The sequence below is a fragment of the Heptranchias perlo genome, chromosome 7 (genome assembly GCF_035084215.1).
Source record: "Heptranchias perlo isolate sHepPer1 chromosome 7, sHepPer1.hap1, whole genome shotgun sequence".
Taxonomy (NCBI): domain Eukaryota; kingdom Metazoa; phylum Chordata; class Chondrichthyes; order Hexanchiformes; family Hexanchidae; genus Heptranchias; species Heptranchias perlo.
The window spans coordinates 49,896,925-49,918,701 of NC_090331.1; the positions used below are offsets into that span (position 1 = coordinate 49,896,925).

Consider the following 21,777-nt stretch of genomic DNA (forward strand, 5'->3'; position numbering starts at 1 on the left):
AGACTTGAGGTAGGTAGCAATGATGTTGGCTTCTTTGAGAAATTAACTACAGGCCAAAATAATAGTAAGGAAACAGGCATGGACGTGAGAGAATCAGCTAATAGTCTGATTATGAGCCACTGTTTCTCAGTTTGATTTTTAAAAATATATTTACGCAAGCAAAAAAGGTATACAGTATCTTCTTTCTTAAGTGTAGCTGCAATTATAGTGACTGATTTCATATATTTAAATGTTCATTTAAGCTGTAGATGTGCCTGACTTCCAACCCAAAGTTTATAGTTCTGCACTGCACCTTGAATATAACTTATACCATGTAAAACAAATAATTACATTGAAATGCCATAGGGCATGGGCTTGCAACTTAAGATGCAAGTGTACCCAACATTCCTTTACATGGAGGAAAATAAACATAAGTAGATGAAATCCTGAAGGAGAATACATATGTTAATTTCTGGGTGGTCTGGGTTTATGACCCCAGAAGATTATGATTTTTGACACCTAATTTCATGCATTTTCCAGTATTTCAGAACATACTTGAGAATGGGCATTGCATTTTTTTCCATTTAGAAAGGGAACTTTATTCAACTTTACAGAAGACTACTCTATAATTTCCATTTAGGAATGATTTTTGTTTATAATTTAAACTTCTTTCTCTCAGCAACAGCATATAATCTACCACTGGGGGAAAGATTTAATTCATTTCTTTAACACACTGCAGAATAACAAATAGGGGATTCAAACTCAGTCTTATTGATCATAGAAGTAAAAAGCAAAACATTGCAAATTCTGGAAATCTAAAACAAAAACAGAAAAACCCAAGGAATCAATGTCATTCTGATAGACGATAGTGTAGATTGTGTTGTGAGAAAGGATCTTAGCTCAGAAGATCAGGAAGTAGAATCGGTATGGGTGGAGATAAGAAATAACAAGGGGCAGAAAACACTGGTGGGAGTAGTTTATAGGGCCCCTAGCAGTGGCTATACCGTTGGACAGAGTATTAATCAAGAAATAATAGGAGCTTGTAACAAAGGTAATGCAATAATCGTGGGGGACTTTTTTCTTCACATAGACTGGGCAAATCAAATTGGCAAAGGTAGTCTGGAGGACAAGTTCATGCAATGCATTCAAGACAGTTTCATAGAACAATACATCATGGAACCAACTAGGGAACAGGCTAGTTTAGATCTTGTATTGTGTAAAGAGACAGGTTTAATTAGTAATCTCATAGTAAAGGATCCTCTGGGGAAAAGTGATCATAATATGATAGAATTTCACATTGAGTTCGAGAGTGACATACTTAAGTCCAAAACTAGAGTCATAAATTTAAATAAAGCCAATTACATAGGTATGAGGGGTGAGTTGGCTAAGGTAAATTGGGAAATAAGATTAACAGGTATGACGGTAGGTAAGCAGCGGCAGACGTTGAAAGAAATATTTCAAAATTCTCAATGAATATACATTCCATTGAGAAATAAAAACTCCATGGGAAAAGTGATCCATCCATGGCTAACTAAAGAACTTAAGGATAGTATTAGATTAAAAGAAGAGGCGTATAATGTTGTGAAGAATAGTAATAAGTCTGAGGATTGGGAAAGTTTTAGAAACCAGCAAAGGGTGACCAAAAAATTAATAAAAGGGGTGAAAATAGAATATGAGAGTAAACTAGCAAGAAATATAAAAACAGATTGTAAGAGCTTCTTTTTTTTTTATTCATTCATGGGATGTGGGCTTGGCTGGCGAGGCCAGCATTTATTGCCCATCCCTAATTGCCCTTGAGAAGGTGATGGTGAGCCGCCTTCTTGAACCGCTGCAGTCCGTGTGGTGAAGGTTCTCCCACAGTGCTGTTAGGTAGGGAGTTCCAGGATTTTGACCCAGTGACAATGAAGGAACGGCGACATATTTCCAAGTCGGGATGGTGTGTGACTTGGAGGGGAACGTGCAGGTGGTGTTGTTCCCATGTACCTGCTGCTCTTGTCCTTCTAGGTGGTAGAGGTCACGGGTTTGGGAGGTGCTGTCAAAGAAGCCTTGGCGAGTTGCTGCAGTGCATCCTGTGGATGGTACACACTGCAGCCATGGTGCGCCGGTGGTGAAGGAAGTGAATGTTTAGGGTGGTGGATGGGGTGCCAATCAAGCGGGCTGCTTTGTCCTGTATGGTGTCGAGCTTCTTGAGTGTTGTTGGAGCTGCACTCATCCAGGCAAGTGGAGAGTATTCCATCACACTCCTGACTTGTGCCTTGTAGATGGTGGAAAGGCTTTGGGGAGTCAGGAGGTGAGTCACTCGCCACAGAATACCCAGCCTCTGACCTGCTCCTGTAGCCACACTATTTATATGGCTGGTCCCGTTAAGTTTGTGGTCAATGGTGACCCCCAGGATGTTGATGGTGGGGGATTCGGCGATGGTAATGCCGTTGAATGTCAAGGGGAGGTGGTTAGACTCTCTCTTGTTGGAGATGGTCATTGCCTGGCACTTGTCTGGCGCGAATGTTACTTGCCACTTATCAGCCCAAGCCTGCATGTTGTCCAGGTCTTGCTGCGTGCGGGCTCGGACTGCTTCATTTTTGAGGGGTTGCGAATGGAACTGATCACTGTGCAGTCATCAGCGAAGATCCCCATTTCTGACCTTATGATGGAGGGAAGGTCATTGATGAAGCAGCTGAAGATTGTTGGGCCTAGGACACTGCCCTGAGGAACTCCTGCAGCAATGCTTCTACAAGTATGTGAAAAGGAAGAGAGTAGCAAAAGTAAACGTTGATCCCTTAGAGGCTGAGACAGGAGAAATTATAATGGGGAATAGGGAAATGGCAGAGACGTTAAGCAAATATTTTGTATCTGTCTTCACAGTAGAAGACATAAAAAGCATACCAAAAATAGTGGGGATCCAAGGGGTTAATGAGAGTGAGGAATTTAAACTAATTAATATCAGTAGAGAAAAAATACTAGAGAAACTAATAGGAGTAAAAGCCAAAAAATCCACTGGACCTGATGGCCTGCGTCCAAAGGTTCTAAAAGAGGTGGCTGCAGAGATAGTGGATGCATTGGTTGTGATCTTCCAAAATTCCCTAGATTCTAGAACGGTCCCAGCGGATTGGGAGGTAGCAAATGTAACACCGCTATTCAAGAAAGGAGGGAGAGAGAAAACAGGGAACTACAGGCCAGTTAGCCTGACATCAGTCATCGGGAAAATGCTGGAATCTATTATTAAAGACGTGGTAACAGGGCACTTAGAAAATCATAATATGATTAGGCAGAGTTAACGTGGTTTAATGAAAGGAAATCGTGTTTCACAAATTTATTAGAGCTCTTTGAGGGTGTAACTCGCAGGGTAAATAAAGGGGAACCAGTGGATGTAGTATATTTGGATTTCCAAAAGGTGTACGATAAAGTGCCACATTAAAGGTTGTTATGCAAGATAAGGGCTCATGGGGTTGGGGGTAATATATTAGCATTGTTAGAGGATTGGTTAAAGGTCAGAAAACACAGAGTAGGGATAAACGGGTCATTTTCAGGTTGGCAGGCTGTAAGTAGTGGGGTGCAGCAAGGATTGGAGCTTGGGCCTCAGTTATTTACAATCTATATTAATGACTTAGATGAAGGGACCAAGTGTAATGCATCCAAGTTTGCTGATGATACAAAGCTAGGTGAGAAAGTAAGCTGTGAGGATGACACAAAGAGTCTGCAAAGGGATATAGACAGGTATAGTGAGTGGGCAAGAAGGTGGCAGATGGAGTATAATGTTGGGAAATGTGAGGTTATTCACTTTGGTAGAAAGAATTAAAAAATGGAATATTTTTTAAATGGTGAGAAACTATTACATGTTGGTGTTCAGAGAGATTTGGGTGTCCTTGTACAAGAAACACAGAAAGTTAGCATGCAGGTACACCAAGCAATTAGGAAGGAAAATGGTATGTTGGCCTTTATTGCAAGGGGTTGGAGTACAAGAGTAAGGAAGTCTTGCTACAGTTGTACAGGTCTTTGGTGAGACCACACCTGGAATACTGTGTACAGTTTTGGTCTCCTTATCTAAGAAAGGATATACTTGCCTTAGAGGCGGTGCAACGAAGGCTCACTAGATTGATACCTGGAATGAGAGGGTTGTCCTATGATGAGAGATTGAGTAAAATGGGCCTATATTTTCTGGAGTTTAGAAGAATGAGAGGTGATTTCATTGAAACATATAAGATTCTGAGTGGGCTGGACAGGGTAGATGCTGAGAGATTGTTTCCCCTGGCTGTAGTGTCTAGAACTAGGGGGCATAGTCTCAGGATAAGGGGTCAGCCATTCAGGACTGAGATGAGGAGGAATTTCTTCACTCAGAGGGTTGTGAATCTTCGGAATTCTCTACCCCAGAGGGCTGTGGATGCTCAGTCGTTGAGTATATTCAAGGCTGAGATAGATAGATTTTTGGACTCTAAGGGAATCAACGGATATGGGGATCGGGCTGGAAAGTGGAATTGAGGTTGAAGATCTTATTGAATGGCAGAGCAGGCTCGAGAGGCCATGTGCACATTCATACTCCTATTTCTTACGTTCTTACGTATTGGGTTTAGTACTCAAATAGTGCCTGAAAAATGGATGCCATGCATTGCGTTAATGGGTGCTAATCCTTTTCCTCCATTCTGTGCGCGAATAATGCTGCACCTGAACTTCCTCTATCACTTTTCTGTTGGCTGTACCTGACTATGGTTTAAGAGGATAAAGCAATGTAGATTAAATGCAAATGAATGTCAGCTGGCTCTGTACATAATATTGCCGTGTACATAGAAACATAGAAAATAGGAGCAGGAGTAGCCATTCGGCCCTTCGAGCTTGCTCCACCATTCAATATGATCATGGCTGATCCTCTATCTCAATACCATATTCCCACTCTCTCCCCAGATCCCTTGATGCCTTTTGTGTCTAGAAATCTATCTAGCTCCTTCTTAAATATATTCAGTGACTTGGCCTCCACAGCCTTCTGTGGTAGAGAATTCCACAGGTTAACCAACCTCTGAGTGAAGAAATTTCTCCTCATCTCAGTCCTAAATGTCCTACCCCGTATCCTGAGTCTGCGACCCCTTGTTCTGGACCCCCCAGCCAGGGGAAATATCCTCCATGCATCCAATCTGTCTAGACCTGTCAGAATTTTATATGTTTCAACGAGATCCCCTCTCATTCTTCTAAACTCGAGTGAATACAGGCCGAGTCGACCCAATCTCTCCTCATATGACAGTCCTCCCAGCCCAGGAATCAGTCTGGTGAGCCTTCGCTGCACTCCCTCTATGGCAAGTGTATCCTTTCTTAGGTAAGGAGACCAAAACCGCACACAATACTCCAGGTATGGTCTCAACAAGGCCCTGTATAACTGCAGTAAGACATCCTTGCTCCTGTACTCAAATCCTTTTGCAATGAAGGCCAACATACCATTTGCCTTCCTAACTGCTTGCTGCACCTGCATGTTTGCTTTCAGTGACTGGTGTACAAGGACACCCAGGTTCCTTTTGAACATCAACATTTCCCAATCTATCACCATTTAAATAATACTCTTCTTTTCTGTTTTTCCTTCCGAAAAATTATACTGCATCTGCCATGTATTTGCCCACTCACTCAACTTGTCTAAATCGCCTTGAAGCCTCTTTACATCCTCCTCACAACTCACAATCCCACCTGGATCAAGGGCAGACTGTCCCATAAAAACTTGGGCGCTACTGAGTCCGGAGCAATTGTACAGGCACTCTCAGCATGCCACAGAGTCACAAACTGCACAACAACTTCTGGGAAAGTGTAATGTGCAAAAAATGACTCAACATTGGGGTGGAATTTAACCCTGCTCCCTATTATCTGTTTGGTCCTCTTCTGGTTTGTGATCCTCTTCCTACTATTTTGACCTGGCGGGAAAGCCACAGCGGTTTCTCCACTCAAACCGCCAGTTAAAAGAGCAGTCGCAGAGCGATGACGTCGTCGAACCCTGAATCTGCATATTTAAAGAAGGACCCCTTCTTTTGGGTGGATGTCCTTGCCGCCTTCTCTGAAGAACAGGTTAAAATAGAAGACAGCTGAAATGGATCAGGGCTTTGGCAGGTCAGTCTCCCGGACAATTTCAACTGCCAGCCCACCCACACGGATTCTGCCGGTGGGTAGGGCTAAAACTACAGCTTTAGTATTTGTAAGGTTTAGTAAATATAAACTAGTAAAATTGTGCTAGATATTGGTACAAATCTGAACATTCTTAATTTCACTTTCAAAGCACTCCTGCTCTATTAATTAGCAACAATTTTGTGCATACCTGACTGGATGATGATGGCACTGCTTTGTTTTTTTGCTTGTGCTTTCTTGTATCTCTTGGCTCCCAGCCAGCCTTTGATGTGGGCTTGAATAACCACAATGCTGGCAATGACTTCTCTGAGCAGTAAATTTAACTGTTCTACTTGATAATATTTGAGGAACACCTACAGGAAACATGTTATCAGCTTTGAAATTTATATAATTTAAATAATCATTAATTAAATGTAAAAACATATTATTTTACAACAGAACTCCTTTGTAGACCTGTTATGGGACACTATAATCATTCTTTTTACATGCATTCTTTGTTAATATAGACAGCTTTCTAAAGGATATCAACTCTACTTTATAAAAATAACTCAAACTTTTGCTGACATCAAATACTAAATACTGATTAATAAATTTTAGATGTTGGATTCAGTGACACTTTTTCATTACGTATCAAACTTGATCATGATGCCCTGCGGTAGTTTTGTTTATTATTTGTATAGATGCAGTTGCAGACAATTAAATAAATGTAACTGTACTGACGTAAAAACTTGCATTTCTTAATTCTAGCCATTAAATTACAGACAGGTCAAATATCTCAAATGAGCTATGCATAATTGAGTATAAATTTGAAGAGAAACTGAAGGCATGTTCACATCAAATTGATATAGGTTAAAATGTGATAAGTCTCTTGCCCTGACAAATAAACTAGAGCTACAAAAGAAGACAAAGCATGAATTTGCATTAATGTAGTACATTCTCATGACTTGAGGTCATCCCAAAGTGCTCCACAACCAATTAATTATTTTTGAAACAACATAGCAGTCAATTTATGCACAGCATGGTTTTACAACAGCAAATAAATGGAATAACTAGTTAACCTGATTTTTATTGGTGTTCCATGAGGGAGGAATGTTAGCCAATACACAGGGAGAGCTTGTTGAAAAATGCCATGGGATCTTCTTTCTGAAAAGATGGGACCTGAAGTAGGCAGATGGGATTTCAATTTAACGTCTCATTTGAAAGATGGCGTCTCCAACGATCCAGCAATCTCAGTATTGCACTGGAGTATCAGTTTAGACTATGGCCCCAAAATTCCTGGGACTGAAGAGGGCATAAGTAGCAGCTACGTCCGGGGAAGAGGGTGGCCAGAAAGTGGGCCGGATTCTGGCATGATTGGAATGCTGCCACATTTCACCCGGACCTTGAAATTCCAGTCGAGGTAAGCCATCTTTTGTCTGCCCTTTCCACATCAAGGGGGGGATGTCAGGAGGAGCTCCTGGCTCCTGGCTTCCCCAGTAAATTCCTCCCTTTACGTTCTTGAAAGTGGACATTCTTGAGGTCTTCCAAAGGTCCTAAACCATTAGGTAATCGGTCCTGGAATGGATCATTTTTTTTTGAGAGAAACTTTTAAACTTTTTTTCTTCTGCGTGGTTCTAAGAGTAGGTTTTTAATTATTTATTTATGTGGCCCTGTCACTAGGGGGTAAGAATTCGATAGGGCCTATTATTGGGCGTACGTAGCATGATCCGCTATTAACCCGCGCCCAATGGCCCCTGCGCAGGCAAGACGAGAACTTTGTTCGGCCTCGGTACTCACTGTCAATCTGCATTGAAATCCAGGCCTTGCACGTCGATTCAATGCAATTTGCACTTTCCACCAGAAGGGGGAGCCCCAATCTCTTAAAGGGAGGATGTGTCTTAAAATCTCTTAAAGGTAGCCAGTACCTGTTATTTGCTAAAAATAACAGTCTGCTGTCTGCACGGAGTCTGAACGGAGATCAGATATCGCACACATAAAACACAGATACAGATCCCATCCCTAAGTTTAAACACTGATGAGTTATGTTAAAACATTGAATAAAGGTTGTGCACTACTAAATCCCACATCCTCCAATCTGCATGCCAGACCTCACCAATCTGCTGAACTGAGTTGGTACCAAGGTTCACTGTTGATGCACTAGAGGCCTTGGTGCAAGAGGTGGACAGAAGGAGGGACCATCCTATATTCACTGAGGGGGAGGGGGGCAACAGGCCCTCCAGACATATGGTCAAAAGACGGTGGGAGGCAGCGAGGGACAGTCAATGCCAGGCACATAGCACCACGAGCATGGATGCAGTGCAGGAAGAAGATCAATGCTTTGCCACGAGTGGTCAAGGTGAGTGAGGTCAACTGTCAAGTGGCGTCTCCTACGAACTGCACTACTAGCCGCATCCACTGCTCCACACACTACACCCCCCATCACCCACATACCAAAAAACTCTTTCAATCAATACTCAACTCTTCCAATCAGATGCTTCCTCTCACCCTTACACATTATCACTGTTGCAAGCCGCCCACCCACAACTCACAGGCCACAGGCACTGGCAGCTATTCAACCAGGACAGGCACATCACCCAGAACATTACCTGCTTTCTTGCAGAAGAAGGTGGTGCATAATAGCAGGCAGCAAGTGGCAGTGGCATTTAGCTCCTCAAGCCTGTTCTGCCATTCAATGAGATCATGGTGGACCTGTGACCTAACTCCGTATACCCGCCATAGCCCCATATCCCTTAATACCCTTGGTTCACAGAAATCTATCAATCTTAGATTTAGAATTCACAATTGAGCTAGCATCAGCTGCTGTTTGCAGTAGAGTGTTCCAAACTTCTCCCACCCTTTGCGTGTAGAAGGGTTTCCTAACTTCACTCCTGCACATCCTGGCTTTAAACGTTAGGCTATGTTCCCGCGTCCTAGTATTCAAGTATAGGAGACCTCCAAAGACAGTTACAAATGTATCGGCAACCAGAAGCAATAATCCAGCCACTAACCTGTAAATCTTGCATAGTCCCTTTAAATAGCGCTGGTGGGGCTCCTCCGGGCACTCTAAGATACGTTCAGATGGTCGTGGTTAAGACTGTGCGTTGAGTTGAGCGTTAAGTGCCAAAATGGTGTCTATCACTTTAAATCAGTGTTGCACATTGATTGTATCCATTTTCTCCTTACTTTACATGCTTCCGTCGTTCGGTATTTGTGCATGCGCTAACTCCTATTCCAAGATGGTGTCCGGGCACGTCATGCTGGAAATGTGTGTGCGCAGCCAAGACGCCAGCTTGGCTGTCCGAGAGGCCGTGTAGCGCCAAAACAACGGGCGCTACACGGCCCAATTTAGTGCCCATAATGTTTTGTAACAGCACCACCCATAGGTGCAATACCGTTGACCTGTGTCTCTCTTTCCTGCAACTCCCATGTTTGAATCTCTTCAATCAGGTTTCTGTCCCTGCCACAGCACTGATAAGGCCCTAACCAAAGTCAGAATGACATCCTCTGTGACTGACTGTGACCATGGTGCAATATGCCTTCTCATCCTCCTTATCCTCTCTGCAGCCTTTGGTCTGGTTGACTGCACCATCCACCTCCAATGTCTTTCCTCTATTATCCAGCTCAGTGGGATTACCTATTGGGTTACAGCCAGAGCATCTTCAGCAGTGGCTTCTCAATCTCCGCCATTCTATTACCTCTTGAATCCCAAAAGGATCTGTCCTTGTCTCCTCTTCCTCATCTGCATACTGTCCATTGGCAACATCATCTGCAGACATGGAGTCAGCTCTCACATGTACACTAATGACACCTATCTCTACCTCTCCAGCAGCTCCACTGTCTCTGCATTGTCAGACTGTTTGTTTGATATCCACTCTTGGTTGAGACGAAATTTACTCCAATTAAACACTGGGAAGACTGAAGCCACAAACTCTGTACCCTCGCCATTGATTCCATCCCCCTCCCTGGCTATCGTCTTAGGCTGAAACAATCTCGGCGCTTTGACTCCATTTACTCTCCATCACATAGACTACCTACTCTCACATCTGTAACCGCCCGCCTCTTCCCCTGCCTCAGCCCATCTGTCACTGAAGCCCTCTGTCAACCTCCAGGCTTGACTGTTCCAATGCTCTCCTGGTCAGTCTCCCATTATCTAGTATTTGTAAACATCAGGACATCCAAGAGTATGCTATCCATATCCTATCCCGCACCAAGTCCTTCTTACCCATCACCCCCTTCCTTGCTGACCGTTAATGGTTCCTGGTCCTTCAATGCCTCAAATTTAAAATTCTCATCCACATATTTAAATCCCTTCATGGCCTTGCCCCTCCTTTTCTCTACACCCCCACCGCAAACTCTCAGTTCCTCTAACTGGTCTGTCGTGCATCCCCCATTCCCTTCACTCCAGCATTTGCGACCTTGTCTTTAGACATCTAGGTTCTACGCTCTTCAATTCCCTCCCTAAACCTTTACACCTCTCCACTTCCCTCTCCTCTTTTAAGGTTTCCCCCCCCCCCTTAAAATCCACCTCTTTTCCAAGCTTTTGAAAAATAGAAACTATTTCCTCTGGTGGTGGAATCCAGAACAATGGAGCATAATCTTAAAATTAGACCCAGGCCATTTAGGAGTGAAATCAGGAAGCACTTTTTCACACAAAGGGTAATGAAAATCTGGAACTCTCTTCCCCCAAAATATTGTAAATGCTGGGTCAATTGAAATGTTCAGGACTGAGATTGATAGATTTTTGTTGGGTATGGGTATCAAGGGATATGGAACAAAGGTGGCCAAATGGAGTTGGGGTACAGATCAGCCATGATTTAACTGAATGGCAGAACAGGCTCAAGGGATTGCTGTTCTTATGGGTACAGGAGCGGGTATAAGGCTAGAAAGATAGGGTTGGACAAGACTGTGGAGGGATTTGAAGATGAGGTTCAGAAATTTGAACTTAATATATTGGGGGACAGGGAGCCTGAGTGGTTCAGTGAGGCTGGGGTGATAAAAGAGCAACACTTAATACAGGACACAGTATGTGTAGTTGCATTTTGGATACATTGATATTTGTGGACGGTAGAAGATGGAAGGCCATAAAGAAGACTTTGACTCTTTTACTATAGCATAATGCATCAGAGACCACATGACAGCCCACTGTGATTCTTCTGTTCACTTCAAAAGGCAGTAGATATCATACTGTCGGACCATTGCATATATGATAAACTGAATGAATTAACTTTATCACGCGTATGCACATGCATGCACGCGCACATGCGCACACACACACACAGTAACAAGTAGTACAATACTTGATTTATACAATACTTAAACTGTTCCAAAAATAGTAATCCATAATCTTTAGAGTTCTTTCCCATTATATTTTCATTCTCTGCTGAAATGCGTGTGTGAAATAGGGAACTAAAATCCTCAGGGAAACCCCCTCGCTCTTAAAGAACTGTCTGAGACTTTCAAAGAAAGGTTTCAATACCAAAGGTCAACAGGTCCCTTTGCCACAGAAACCTCTATTATGTGCTTTTTCATTCAATACTTGGTTACTCCAACACTTGCTTTGCTGGCCCTGCATCGTCCACCTTCCATAAACTCCAACTTGTCCAAACTCTGCTGCACACACACTGATCCATGTTAAATCTCACTCGCCAATTACCTCATCCTTGCGGACCTACATTGACTCCCCATTCCCCAAAGCATTAAATTTTAAATCCTTGTCTTAAATCTTTTTCACACGGTAATGCAAGCAGAATAATTCTGCATTTCTACATTAAACAGGTAAAAGTATTGGTGGTTTTGTTTACTTTGACACTTGGCTGCCAGAGGAACTATCTTTAATGTCTGAGGTATGATGGCAGAACTTAATCCATAAAAGCACCCACTGCCCTTCAAAGGATCAATAATTCAATTACCTTCCTTAGAGCAAAGCTACTGTAGCGTGTCTGACTTACATACCGAACAACCTCTCAGCTCTCATGTAGAGAGCTTATAGAAAATGTGAATGATTTATAAACAATTTCATGTACTTAGTTATCCTGGGTTCCATGAAAAAAGGGCCTCTTTAATAAACACAGCTGTCTGAAACCAATCTTTAAATCTTTTTTTTATATAAGTACAGTCATATAAAAAAGATATAACAGTAAATTTCCTGCTTCTGCCACACTTGCCTCTTGATCGAGTACTGCAAATCTGGAATCCATTATTAAGGAAGTGGTAACAGGACACTTAGAAAATCATAATATGATTAGGCAGAGTCAACATGGTTTTATGAAAGGGAATTGTGTTTGGCAAATTTATTAGAGTTCTTAAAGGATGTAACTAGCAGGGTAGATGAAGGGGAACCAGTCGATGTAGTATATTTGGATTTTCAAAAGGCATTCGATAAGGTGCCACATAAAAGGTTGTTACACAGGATAAGGGTTCATGGGGTTGGGGGTAACATATTAGCATGGATAGAAGATTGGTTAATGGACAGGAAACAGAGTCATTTTCAGGCTGGCAGGCTGTAACTAGTGCGGTACAGCAAGGACCAGTGCTTGGACCTCAACTATTTACAATCTATATTAATGACTTGGATGAAGGGACCGAGTGTAATGTATCCAAGTTTGCTGATGATACAAAACTAGGTGGGAAAGTAAGCTGTGAGGAGGACACAAAGAGTCTGCAAAGGGATATAGACAGGTTAAGTGAATGGGCAAGAAGGTGGCAGATGGAGTATAATGTGAGGTCATTCACTTTGGTAGAAAAACAGAATATTTTTTAAATGGTGAGAAACTATTAAATGTTGGTGTCCAGAGAGACTTGGGTATCCTGGTTCAAGAAACACAAAAAGTTAGCATGCAGGCACAGCAAGCAATTAGGAAGGCAAATGGCATGTTTGCCTTTATTGCAAGGGGATTACAAGAGTAATGAAGTCTTACTACAATTGCACAGGGCTTCGGTGAGATCTCACCTGAAGTACTGCGTACAGTTTTGGCCTCCTTATCTAAGGAAGGATATACTTGCCTTAGAGGTGGTGCAACGAAGGTTCACCAGGTTAATTCCTGGGATGAGAGGGTTGTCCTTTGAGAAGAGGTTGAGTAGAATGGGCCTATAATCTCTGGAGATTAGAAGAATGAGAGGTGATCTCATTGAAACATTCAAGATTCTGAGGGGGCTTGACAAGGTAGGAGCTGAGAGGTTGTTTCCCCTGGCTGGAGAGGCTAGAACTAGAGGGCACATTCGCAGGATAAGGGATCGGCCATTTAAGATTGAGATGAGGAGGAATTTCTTCACTCAGAGGGTTGTGAATCTTTGGAATTTTCTACCTCAGAGGGCTGTGGATGCTGAGTCATTGAGTATATTTAAGGCTGAGATAGATTTTTGGACTCTAGGGCAATCAAGGGATATGGGGATCGGACAGGTAAGTGGAGTTGAGGTTGAAATCAGCCATTATCTGATTGAATGGCGGAGCAGGTTCGAGAGGCTATATGGCCTACTCCTGCTCCTATTTCTTATATTCTTATGTTCTTATAAAGTGGCCAGATCGTCTGCAGAGAGGGGGACAGGCGCAATTTGAGGTGAAACCAGGATTCACTGGGTTTCTACTCCATTTAACTTACATGGGAAAATCCAGTTGGGGGTTGGTGGAGGAGCGGGCAAGTCTCCCTCCTGTGCCCACAGATCTGGAAGAGACTTTGGGGCATTCCTGGGTTACCCTGGGAATTCCACCCAGTACGCCACTCAATAGGCCCAGTAGTACCTACACCGGCGGAGAGCTGATGTGATGTCTTCTAAAGACCCAAGACTGCCGAAGAGAAAGGGAATTGATTCCAGAGGCTAGGTGCCGTTCCACCTATCACTGACAAAACAGGGTGGGCATCTCTGTTGTGCAGGTACAGACATGGACCACCTACCCAAGTATGAAAATGAACCCATCCCACGATTTGGGAAGGGGTCCACATTGACTGCAATTGGTGGCCAGGAGTTCCACTCCACTGTGCTTCCAGCGGTGGAGCAGGGACCCAGAATTTTGGGGTCATTGAGTCCACGATGCTTCTACCTTTCAACATCAATAAGGTATTTAATATTCTTGAATGTTTCATGTCCTTTCCATCACAGAGATCATTTACTTCCACCTCCAGACTTAACTACTCTAACATTCTGACTTCTCATCAACCTTTACCCCCCAATGTTGACAGGCCATGGTACTTCTCCCCAATGCTCCCAGATGGGGAATTTGTTGCACCTGCAGTGCAGCCCTCCCCAAGACATCCTCCAATGTTGCCAAATTCCAGGACATCCTACCCCATGTTCCTAGACCCCAGGAAATCACCGAGTAAACCAAACCCCACATTCCATCTCCCAGTGCTTCAAACCATGGCAACCTCTGACCCACTGTTGTCATACGTTAAATTTCCACCACAGCATCTGGTCCCGAGATCGATTGTGACAAGGCACAGGACACAGGAGGATTTCCTTAAAGTAGCGGTGTGGGATCACCTGTATTAACCAAAATAAATGATACAGGTCTCCAAAACTCACTGCTCAGGAAACCCTTTTATGAAATTCCTCCCCTTCCCCCCCCTCCCCAATGAACAGGCCCTCCAGCTGGAGTACCTCCTGCCACCTCTCCACCCCCTTATCACTGCTACATCCAGAACTCCCTTCCAAGTGCTCCCACATTTCAGGATCCTTCTCCCTCTCTTCCCACACTCAGAATTTCCCCCAGTTCCATAACCCTCTTCCGTTTCTACCAGACCATTGTACGTCTGCTCAGCACTCCCAATCTCCACAATCACCCCTCCTAGTGCTCCCACATCTCGTAACCCTTCTTGGCTCTCCTTCCCATGCTCCAAATCCAATATCATCATAACAACAATATCAATCCATCCAGCGTCCCCAACTCCCCATGTTGCAACACACAGTTGCTATAACCTAACTTCTCTCTGCCTATAATCAGTAACACCTTCCCTACCATGTTAATATGTTGATAGGGTGATAGGATGAGATGAAGTAAGATGGGAAGAGGCTCATGTGGAGTATAAACGCCAGCAGAGACTTGTTGGGCCAAATGGAATGTTTCTGTGCTGTAAAATTCTACGTAATTCTATGTACCATTTTCCTTTGTATGCTGAGTTTTAAAAATATGAGAGATTAAAAATAACTACATAGTTAGCCTAACTTCTAATAGTAGTCAAGATAAAAGATTTAGTTTATACCCAAATTTGCACATAATCATACAATTCTAGCCCAAAACTAACACTTCTACAGCACTGTAATAAAAGCACCATTTGATTTATGCACGTCTCTCTCTCTCTCTCGTCCTCAGACACAGACTGGCCTTTGTTCTCACAGCAGCAGCAAGAAATTGTGTTTTAAAAGTCTAAACATGGACTCACCGGGGGTTAAATTGCATAACCCCTGAAAATGGGCACGGGGAATGTGGTACGTGATTAATCTGTGCCCGATCGTTGCAATGCAGGCAGCACATTACATTTGTGCTGCCCGCTGTTTTAAATGAATGCTGCGTGCAGCCAGCACTACCTGCGCAGTTGATTGGCTGCACGCATCAGCAGGGGGCCTGATAGCGCGAGTGGCTCGTGCTTCTTAAACGCAGCCTGCACCTCTTACAGGGGAGGTGCATGGTGGCTGCAAGAAGTGGTGGGAGCCGTCTGTGAAGTGATTCAGTGCTGTAATATTTTGAAGAATGGCTGCGCCTGGGAGAGAGCTTGCACCAAGATTCTCTGATGATGCACTGGAGGACTTGGTGCAAGAGGTGGAGAGAGGGAGGCTTCCTGTATCCACAAGAGACCCTCCAGACATATTCTCAGGAGGCAATGGGAGGAAGTAGCGGAGGAGGTAAATGACAGGAGCATAGCTCCAAGAACATGAATGCAGTACAGGAAGAAGTTCAATGACTTATTACGAGTTGTCAAGGTGAGTGAGTTGAAGCTTCAAGTGGCATATCATACCAACTGCACCACTAGCATCATCCTTCCTAACAGCACTGTGGGAGAACCTTCACCACACGGACTGCAGCGGTTCAAGAAGGTGGCTCACCACCACCTTCTCAAGGGCAATTAGGGATGGGCAATAAATGCTGGCCTTGCCAGCGACGCCCACATCCCATGAACGAATAAAAAAAAATCCACTGCTCAATTCACTACACCCCCATCAGTACTCAACCATTCAAATCATATGCTTTATTTCACCCTCACACATTTAGCACTGTTGCAAGCCTCACACCCACAATTCACAGTTCACAAACACTGGCAGCTATTGAACTATGATAGCCACATCACCCAAACATTTTGCAGGTCACTCACTGACACACTTCCCTTTCTTGCAGGAGAAAGTGGCGCATAAATGGACGCAGCAAGTGGCAGTGGCTCCATGGAACACGAACCTGCTGTCCTCTATCAGGATGACAGCATTCCTGCTCCCACCCCTGCCACTCTGCCAGTGCCTTTGCTGTTGCCTGTCAGCTAGCCAGCCCACTTCCTGTAGAGTATTGAAAGTTTATCCAAGTATAGGAAACCTCCAAAAACACGTACAAATGCACCAGCAGCCAGAAGAATTAATCCAGCAACTAACCTGTAACTCCTGCATGATCCCTTTAAATAGCACGGATTGGGGGTGGGGGGGGGTCCTTCAGTCCCTTTAAGTCATATTTAGCTGTGTGAGGTTAAGATAGCACATTGGATGGAGTGTGGAGTTCCAAATAGCAGCAGTCCCTTTAAATCTGCATTGCGCACTGATTTGCTATATAATCTCCCTACTCTGCATGCTGCCAGCGGTTGTTAGGTGCATGTGCAAACCCTTTTACGAAGATGACGTCCTACGCAATTCCCGTCGGGAGTGTGCGGATGCATCTCGGTCACCATTTTCGGGGCTTAGTTAGCTGCATAGCGCCTAAAAAACGGCCGCTAAATGGCCCAATTTCACCCCCACCTTCTCTACCTTTGGAAGCATAGCTAGAGAAGGAGAGCCCATGTTTAATAAGTTACGTTTTTATTGTGTTCCACAACTGAGGAGCTTGGGAAATTAATTGTGCTCATTAGCAAAACTGTATACCGTTCCTTCATGTATTTTATATAAAAAAAACAGTTGAACCTGTAATGTTCTGAATAAAGTACAATTTCAGCCCACCTTCTGTAAAAAGATGAGAATTTATTTGGCAGCACATGTCATATTTCAGGAGCCGGTATACAGAACAAGGGTTCTCTGTTTCATTCCTATGCTCGTGGTCTAATTTAAGTACTTTTGTACTGGAAAAGATACGCTTCATATCGTGGGGGACGTAAGGGCCGCTAACGGGAGTGACCGGAGATGATGAGCTTGAGAGTGTATAGTGCAAAAAGCTGAAAATTGTGATGGGAATGAAAGCCTTTCCTAGTCATATATGCCATCGGTTTGTTGTTAGGACCACTGATGGCCACTTGATAAAAGTGTTGTAATCCACGAATCATCCACCAAAGACGAATGGGAGAACCACTCCCATTGCCTCCTTTCCACAGGGAAAGTGATGATAGGGATGATAGTGGCACACGTCACTTGTGGACTAAAGCCAGATTGATGTAGCAAATGCCATCAGTAGTGGCCTAAAAGGATCCAGACATATAAAAATGTAATGTTGGGGTAACTTGCAGGGCTGTTTCTCTGGCATATATTGGAGATTTGGGTCAAGAAGATGAATGGCTGCATCCTTCCAGAAGCATTAACAATAAAGGCAGGTCTCTTCAGAAATCCCCCAGTAGGTATGTGAGGCCAAGTGGGATTCAGATGCCTGAGGCGGAATTACGCCTGCCTTTGTTCCATCTTCCTGAGCGTCTCTTACTCTTCCAAATCAATCAATGATATTGGAATGCCCAGTGGGATTCCCATACTGATCACTATGGTTGTTGCTAATGAAGCAGCTGCTGGTAGCAACAATGCTATGGAAAAGGTTATCTGCAAAAGGAGTGCTGCAATGCATAAATGCAGCAGCAAACTCCAACAGCAAGTTATGCACCAAAAATAATGCAGATACAGCTATGGAAAAAGCAAAAATAAAAAAGAATTTTAAACGCTACAGTTAACTGTCAATCACATCTTTAAGAATCAAACATCTGAAGGCCAAAGCAGGAAATCCCAAGTGTGCCCATTTTAAACGGACGAGCAGTGCTGAAAGAGTGAACAGCGGAAAGATCGCTGATTTTGGCATGGGACCAATTTGCATATGATTCATAGAAGTTACAACATGGAAACAGGCCCTTCGGCCCAACATGTCCATGTCGCCCAGTTTATACCACTAAGCTAGTCCCAATTGCCTGCACTTGGCCCATATCCCTCGATACCCATCTTCCCCATGTAACTGTCCAAATGCTTTTTAAAAGACAAAATTGTACCCGCCTCTACTACTGCCTCTGGCAGCTCGTTCCAGACACTCACCACCCTTTGAGTGAAAAAATTGCCCCTCTGGATCCTTTTGTATCTCTCCCCTCTCACCTTAAATCTGTGCCCCCTCGTTATAGACTCCCCTACCTTTGGGAAAAGATTTTGACTATCGACCTTATCTATGCCCCTCATTATTTTATAGACTTCTATAAGATCACCCCTTAACCTCCTACTCTCCAGGGAATAAAGTCCCAGTCTGTCTAACCTCTCCCTGTAAGTCAAACCATCAAGTCCCGGTAGCATCCTGGTAAATCTTTTCTGCACTCTTTCTAGTTTAATAATATCCTTTCTATAATAGGGTGACCAGAACTGTACACAGTACTCCAAGTGTGGCCTCACCAATGCCCTGTACAACTTCAACAAGACATCCCAACTCCTGCATTCAATGTTCTGACCAATGAAACCAAGCATGCTGAATGCCTTCTTCACCACCCTATCCACCTGTGACTCCACTTTCAAGGAGCTATGAATCTGTACTCCTAGATCTCTTTGTTCTATAACTCTCCCCAACGCCCTACCATTAACGGAGTAGGTCCTGGCCCGATTCGATCTACCAAAATGCATTACCTCACATTTATCTAAATTAAACTCCATCTGCCATTCATCGGCCCACTGGCCCAATTTATCAAGATCCCGTTGCAATCCTAGATAACCTTCTTCACTGTCCACAATGCCACCAATCTTGGTGTCATCTGCAAACTTACTAACCATGCCTCCTAAATTCTCATCCAAATCATTAATATAAATAACAAATAACAGCGGACCCAGCACCGATCCCTGAGGCACACCGCTGGACACAGGCATCCAGTTTGAAAAACAACCCTCGACAACCACCCTCTGTCTTCTGTCGTCAAGCCAATTTTGTATCCAATTGGCTACCTCACCTTGGATCCCATGAGATTTAACCTTATGTAACAACCTACCATGCGGTACCTTGTCAAATGCTTTGCTGAAGTCCATGTAGACCACGTCTACTGCACAGCCCTCATCTATCTTCTTGGTTACCCCTTCAAAAAACTCAATCAAATTCGTGAGACATGATTTTCCTCTCACAAAACCATGCTGACTGTTCCTAATTAGTCCCTGCCTCTCCAAATGCCTGTAGATCCTGTCCCTCAGAATACCCTCTAACAACTTACCCACTACAGATGTCAGGCTCACTGGTCTGTAGTTCCCAGGCTTTTCCCTGCCGCCCTTCTTAAACAAAGGCACAACATTTGCTACCCTCCAATCTTCAGGCACCTCACCTGTAGCGGTGGATGATTCAAATATCTCTGCTAGGGGACCCGCAATTTCCTCCCTAACCTCCCATAACGTCCTGGGATACATTTCATCAGGTCCCGGAGATTTATCTACCTTGATGCGCGTTAAGACTTCCAGCACCTCCCTCTCTGTAATATGTACACTCCTCAAGACATCACTATTTATTTCCCCAAGTTCCCTAACATCCATGCCTTTCTCAACCGTAAATACCGATGTGAAATATTCATTCAGGATCTCACCCATCTCTTGTGGTTCCGCACATAGATGACCTTGTTGATCCTTAAGAGGCCCTACTCTCTCCCTAGTTACCCTTTTGCCCTTTATGTATTTGTAGAAGCTCTTTGGATTCACCTTTGCCTGATCTGCCAAAGCAATCTCATATCCCCTTTTTGCCCTCCTGATTTCTCTCTTAACTCTACTCCGGCAATCTCTATACTCTTCAAGGGATCCACTTGATCCCAGCTGCCTATGCATGTCATATGCCTCCTTCTTATTTTTGACTAGTGCCTCAATCTCCCGAGTCATCCAAGGTTCCCTACTTCTACCAGCCTTGCCCTTCACTTTATAAGGAATGTGCTTACCCTGAACCCTGGTTAACACACTTTTGAAAGCCTCCCACTTACCAGACGTCCCTTTGCCTGCCAACAGACTCTCCCAATCAACTTCTGAAAGTTCCTGTCTAATACCATCAAAATTGGCCTTTCCCCAATTTAGAATTTTAACTTTTGGGCCAGACCTATCCTTCTCCATAGCTATCTTAAAACTAATGGAATTATGATCACTGGTCCCAAAGTGATCCCTCACTAACACTTCTGTCACCTGCCCTTCCTTATTTCCCAAGAGGAGGTCAAGTTTTGCCCCCTCTCTAGTCGGGCCATCCACATACTGAATGAGAAATTCCTCCTGAATACACTCAACAAATTTCTCTCCATCCAAGCCCCTAATGCTATGGCTGTCCCAGTCAATGTTGGGAAAGTTAAAGTCCCCTACTATTACCACCCTATTTTTCTTGCAGCTGTCTGTAATCTCCTTACATATTTGCTCCTCAATTTCCCGTTGACTATTTGGGGTTCTGTAGTACAATCCTATCAAAGTGATCTCTCCCTTCTTATTTTTCAGTTCTACCCATATGGACTCAGTGGGCGAACCCTCGGATATATCCCCTCTCACTACTGCCGTGATGTTCTCCCTAATCAAGAACGCAACTCCCCCTCCTCTCTTACCTCCTGCTCTATCTTTCCTATAGCATCTGTACCCTGGAACATTGAGCTGCCAGTCCTGCCCCTCCCTTAGCCATGTTTCAGTAATAGCTATAACATCCCAGTCCCATGTACCCATCCATGCCCTGAGTTCATCTGCCTTGCCCATCAGACTTCTTGCATTGAAATAAATGCAGTTTAATCTAGACTTCCCTTGGTCTTTGCCCTGCTTTCTCAGACCATCTGTCCGGTCATGTTCTGTACACTCTCCCTTACTGCCTTTTGTTTCTGTCACCACTTTATTTCCCACTGACTTCCTGCATCGGTTCCCATCCCCCTGCCACATTAGTTTAAACCCTCCCCAACAGCACTGGCAAACACTCCCCCTAGGACATTGGTTCCAGTCCTGCCCAGATGCAGACCGTCCAATTTGTACTGGTCCCACCTCCCCCAGAACCGGTTCCAATGGCCCAGGAATTTGAATCCCTCCAGCTTGCACCATCTCTCAAGCCACGTATTCATCTTAGCTATCCTGTCATTCCTACTCTGACTAACCCGTGGCACTGGTAGCAATCCTGAGATTACTACCTTTGAGGTCCTACTCTTTAGTTTAACTCCTAACTCCCTAAATTCAGCTTGTAGGACCTCATCCTGTTTTTTACCTATATCGTTGGTGCCTATATGCACCACGACAACTGGCTGTTCACCCTCCCCCTCCAGAATGTCCTGCAGCCGCTCCGAGACATCCTTGACCCTTGCACCAGGGAGGCAACATACCATCCTGGAGTCTCGGTTGCGTCCGCAGAAACGCCTGTCTGTTCCCCTTACAATCGAGTCCCCTATCACTATA

The 21,777-nt window shown here is 44.0% G+C and overlaps 1 protein-coding gene across 13 annotated transcripts in view; it reads right to left on the reverse strand.

The window, feature by feature from the left end:
• myo3b (myosin IIIB) overlaps positions 1-21,777 on the reverse strand; it is a 494,517-nt gene that overhangs the window by 119,314 nt on the left and 353,426 nt on the right. For all 13 annotated transcript variants that reach the window (XR_010963429.1, XR_010963430.1, XM_067987493.1 and 10 more), the window contains one exon: positions 6,263-6,425. Coding sequence is in view for 11 of the 13 variants with exons in the window: in XM_067987493.1 (XP_067843594.1) it covers positions 6,263-6,425 (163 nt within the window). In the remaining 2 variants the exon portion in view is untranslated. The remainder of the gene's footprint in view (positions 1-6,262; positions 6,426-21,777) is intronic.